The sequence below is a fragment of the Antrostomus carolinensis genome, unplaced genomic scaffold, assembly GCF_000700745.2.
Source record: "Antrostomus carolinensis isolate BGI_N321 unplaced genomic scaffold, ASM70074v2 scaffold2206, whole genome shotgun sequence".
NCBI classification, from domain to species: Eukaryota; Metazoa; Chordata; class Aves; order Caprimulgiformes; family Caprimulgidae; genus Antrostomus; species Antrostomus carolinensis.
In genome coordinates this window covers 1,296-5,935 of record NW_010322276.1, presented here as the reverse complement: position 1 = coordinate 5,935, position 4,640 = coordinate 1,296, and the positions used below count along the sequence as shown (strand labels likewise).

Below are 4,640 nucleotides of genomic sequence, written 5' to 3'. Positions count from 1 at the left end.
AGATGATGTACAAGGAACCCAGATGTCCTCACACACCTGTGTTGAACCACCTCAACTTCATCCAACTCTTCCGGCACCTCCATCTTCTCCAACCACTGCTCCTTCTCATCCACCCAGACCTCGCAGGCGTGGACCTCGCTGAACATACGGTAGACGGCCAAGGCGTCCTGCAGCCACTGCTGCCTCAGCACGGCCACCTCCACCACCTCCCCGTAGAGCTGCTCCACCTCCACCACCCTGATCTGGACATCAACTCCTTGACGATGTTCTGGTGAGAGAAGAGCCAATTGCTTCCGAAGAGCCAAGACGGTCGCCCGGTGCTTCTCCACCTCTTCCACCACCGCCCGATGCTTCCGTAGAAGACTTTGGGTGGAGTAATCATCATGGCCAAAGTCATCGCTGGAGACGATGCGGTAGATGTCCTGCAACCAGGCCACCAAGTCATCCGTCTCGGAGCTGAATTGGAAGAAGTTGAGGGCCTCCTGCAACCGTTGTTGGTGTAACCCCGTCACCTCCTCCAGCTTCTTCCAACGCAGCCGGACCTCCCGCATCTTCTCTTGGATCCCACCGGGGTTGAAACGTTTCTTGGCCAAGATCTGCTCACCTTTCTTCATGGTTTGGTGCAACAAGGCCCGTCGGTTGCCCAGTTCACCCAACATGCTCTTGTGTTTGTTGGTCAACGTCAAGACGCTGCTCAAGTCCCGACCGCACGTCTTGGAGGCCAAGATCTTCTCCTTCTCACGGATCCACCCCTCGGCCTCCTCCATCTCCTGGAAGAAGGCCCAAAGCTGCCGAGATTCCTCCAACTCTTTGCGTCTCTTGGCCGCCAGTTCTCCCAGTTCCTCCAGACACGTTTGGACGTGGTTGACCCGGTTGCAGATGATTTGAGGGTCACAGGGTTGATAACCTGGACCGAGAAGAACCAGATCTTAGTGGAGATGGTCTACAACACCATGAAGACCTTGGTTGACCCCCATCTCAAGGTCAAGCACCCCAAGGTCCTCGTGGTGCCCATCTCAGTGTCCCACGTTACCCTCCAGCTCTGAGAACTTGAGGGCGGCGGCGTTGAGGGCCTGCACGCGCTCGGTCTGGGCGGAGATGTCGGCCTCCAGAAGTCCATGTTTCTGCAGCAGGTCCTCAACCTCCAGAAGATGCTTCCCCAAATCTTTGGAGACCAACAACACCTGGGGAAAGAAACCACAAGGGGTGGTGTAGATCTTCTCACCGTGTCCTCCATGGAGATACCCAGCAACTGACATGTCCTCAGCTCTACCTGCATCTCCTCCATCCAGTCAATCATGTAGACCATCTCCTGGAAGATCTTCTGCAGGGCCAGGTTCTGCTCCAGGCGGGCGCGGCGGGCGCGGAGGAGCTCGGTCAGCAGCCCCCACTGCCGGAGGATGTTGTCCTTCTGGGCGCTGATGCGTTTGGTGTAGTAGTAGCCCTCAGATTCCATCTCCAAGGCCAACTCCACCACCACCTGGATCCGTTCTTGGTAGGAGGAGATATCGGCCTCGATGGCCTCGTGTTTCTTCATGGCGGCTTCCACCGCTGGCAAGTCGTAGCCAAAGTTGTCCTGGGGTTGTTGGGGGGAGATGCCATCAAGTGTGGTGGATCCTTCTCCACTCAACGAAAGGAGCTCAATGAGATCCCACCACCCAAGCGTTGGGTTCTTCACCCTCAACTCCAAGCAAGGAGAAGACCTACAGGTCCTACCCCTCATCCCACCCCACCTGTGAGACCAGCCGTTGGTTCTCATTCAGCCACGTCTCCCTCATGATGACTTTATGGTCAAAACGTTGGGCCAGAAGCTCCAACTTCTCCTGCCGGATCAACTCGTTGCGTAACGACACCTCCCGCTCGTGTTCGGCCTTCTCCAGGCAGGTCCACGCCTGTGGGGTGGGACATGGTGGGGCTCAAAGAGGTGGTCCTCAGCCTTTCTGAGGGTTCTCCAGCATGGAGAGGTCACCCCTGTCCCACCAGGACCTTGTTGATGTCCGAGATGCTCTTGCCCTCGTTGGGGACGTAGAGTTTGCGGTTGTTGGCCCGGAGTTTGCTCTGGATGGTGAAGAGAAGAACCTCCAGGTTCCCCTTCTCCTGGAACCTACAAGGTGACAACACCAGGTCAGGATACAACCACGGTCCTCCCCCACCCCATGGTTGTCCATCCCACCTCAAGAAGTTCTCACTTGACGGGCTTCTCCAAGGTGCAGAAGGCGGTGAAGGCCTGGAGCTGCTGTTGCACCCCGGTCAAGGAGTTGGCGAACTTCTGGTTGGTGATGATGGTGATGGTGTGTTGGATCCAGGCCAGGAGCTCGGTGGCCAACGCTTCGTACCGCTCGATGATGGTCTCGATCTCCATGGCTTGATCCAGAACCTGGTGGGAGAAGGTTGGGTGGCTCGTTACAGCTCAGGGACGTGTCCTACAGAACCTCCTTGAGAAACCAGGAGTGGTTTGAGGTGCAACTTGTTTGGACCAGAACCTTCAGGGACCAACATGGGCCAGTGAAGTGTTGGGACATTTCATGGAGTCAGGGATGGAGAACCCCATGGAGCCAAGGATGGGACATCCCATGGAGCCAAGGGTAGGACATCTTATGGAGCCAAGGATGGAGAACCCAATGGAACCAAGGATGAGAACCCCATGGAGCCAACGATGGGACATCCCATAAAGCAAGGGATGGAGAATTCCATGGAGCCAAGGATGGGACATCCCATGGAGCCAAGGATGGAGAACCCCATGGAGCCAAGGATGGAGAATCCCATGGACCAAAGGATGGAGAACCCCATAGAGCCAAGGATGGGACATCCCATGGAACCAAGGATGGGACATCCCATGGAACCAAGGATGGAGAACCCCATGGAGCCAAGGATGGGACATCCCATGGAGCCAAGGATGGAGAATCCCATGGACCAAAGGATGGAGAACCCCATAGAGCCAAGGATGGGACATCCCATGGAGCCAAGGATGGGACATCCCATGGAACCAAGGATGGAGAACCCCATGGAGCCAAGGATGGGACATCCCATGGAGCCAAGGATGGAGAATCCCATGGACCAAAGGATGGAGAACCCCATGGAGCCAAGGATGGGAAACCCCATGGAGCCAAGGATGGAGAACCCCATGGAGCCAAGGAAGGAGAACCTCATGGAGCCAAGGATGGGACATCCCATGTAGCCCAGGGTTGCCCAACCCACCTTTCCGATGCGCTTCCCCTCCACAGCCAACGCCTTCATCTTGGAGAAGTAGTGGTAGAAGGACACCACGTAGGTGATGATGGACTTCTCATCAGGGTCCTCCATGTTGACATCTGGCAAACGGTGAAGCCATCGGTCCCTCAACCCCCCTCATCTCCACAAAGTCCCCTTTGACCACCAACCTTGGTCCAGCAAAGCCCATCCCCAACCTTTGAGATGTTCTCCTCAACCTTGAACCCACCCACCCCCAAAAAAAAAGTCCTTTGAGGTGGAAACTGAAGCCAGGAGAAGTTAACTGGTGGGTGGGGACATCCCACCCCACGTGGATGGACAGATGGATGGATGGATGGATGGATGGATGGATGGATGGATGGACATCTCCAGACTGTCCCCTCCCTACCCTCAGGGTCCAGCAGTTTGCTGAGCCCCAGGTGCTGCTCGGCCGTGTTGAAGGCTTGTTGAAGGTTGTAGGTGGCGTTGGACTTGGTCAACTTGTGGAAGTCGATGAGATCCGGCCTGCAAGAAGAACATGGTCACTTGGACCTCCTCAACCCCACAGAAGGAACCCAAGTGTCCCACGTTGTCCTCCCCACCATCCCCCTCCATCTGCCCCACCCAAAGGACCTGTGCTTGTGGATGAGGGCGTTGAAGGCCAACCCATCCCTCCAACTGGTGGTGAAGTTCTGGATGTTCACCTCGGGGTAGCTGTGGACAATGGGTTGGAGGAGTCACACAGTGATTGGTGGGGTCATCCATGGTGGGCTCCATCCCACCACCAGGATGGGGTGGAGAAGGTGAAGGTCACCACTCACCCCGCTGTCTTCATCTGACACCAGAGCAGAAGCGCGTCCTTGGCCGAGCGCGTCTCCCGATTGTCTTCAGTCTTGATTTTGATCACCTGGATCTGGGGAAAACCGAGAAGAACTGACACACGACGAGGTCCTGGGGTGGAGACACCATCCCACCTGGTGGGGACATCCCTGTCCCCGCTACCTGGAAGCGAAGGATGATGGTCCAGATGAGGCCAAGGGTCAGGCGGTGGTTGCCGTCCACGATGTCGTGGGAGCCGACGTTCTCCAGGTGGACCCGTTGTTCCTTGAGGAACTGCAGGGCCTTGTCCACGTTCTCCAACGAGTGGATCCTCATCCGGCCCCGTGTTGGTTTGGGCTGTTGGGGACACCAGGAACCTGTCACCTTCACCTGGTGGAGAAGGTTCTACCACCCAACTTATCCCAAGCGGGTGGTGGATGAAACCTGGTGGTGATGGTGGTGGTGATGGGGAGGTCTCATGGGACCTGGGTGGTGGTGATGGGGAGGTCCCAACTCATCCAGACCCTGTGGTAGGTGGGACCTGGTGGTGGTGGTGGTGATGACATGGAGGTCCCATCTCAGCCCAACCTGGGGTAGATGGGACCTGGGTGGTGGGGGGGGGGACCTGGGGG

General features: G+C 56.9%; 1 protein-coding gene across 1 annotated transcript; it reads right to left on the bottom strand.

Annotated features, from left to right (window-relative positions):
* Positions 1-36: 36 nt before the first annotated feature.
* Positions 37-4,365, bottom strand: LOC104526640 (spectrin beta chain, non-erythrocytic 4; the record flags this gene model as incomplete). Its single annotated transcript, XM_010170164.1, has 11 exons — positions 37-907; positions 1,034-1,184; positions 1,274-1,576; positions 1,734-1,892; positions 1,987-2,104; positions 2,190-2,377; positions 3,199-3,311; positions 3,599-3,714; positions 3,823-3,903; positions 4,011-4,102; positions 4,192-4,365. Coding segments are annotated over 11 exons (2,366 nt in total), but the record flags the coding sequence as incomplete, so codon positions are not given.
* Positions 4,366-4,640: the final 275 nt, after the last annotated feature.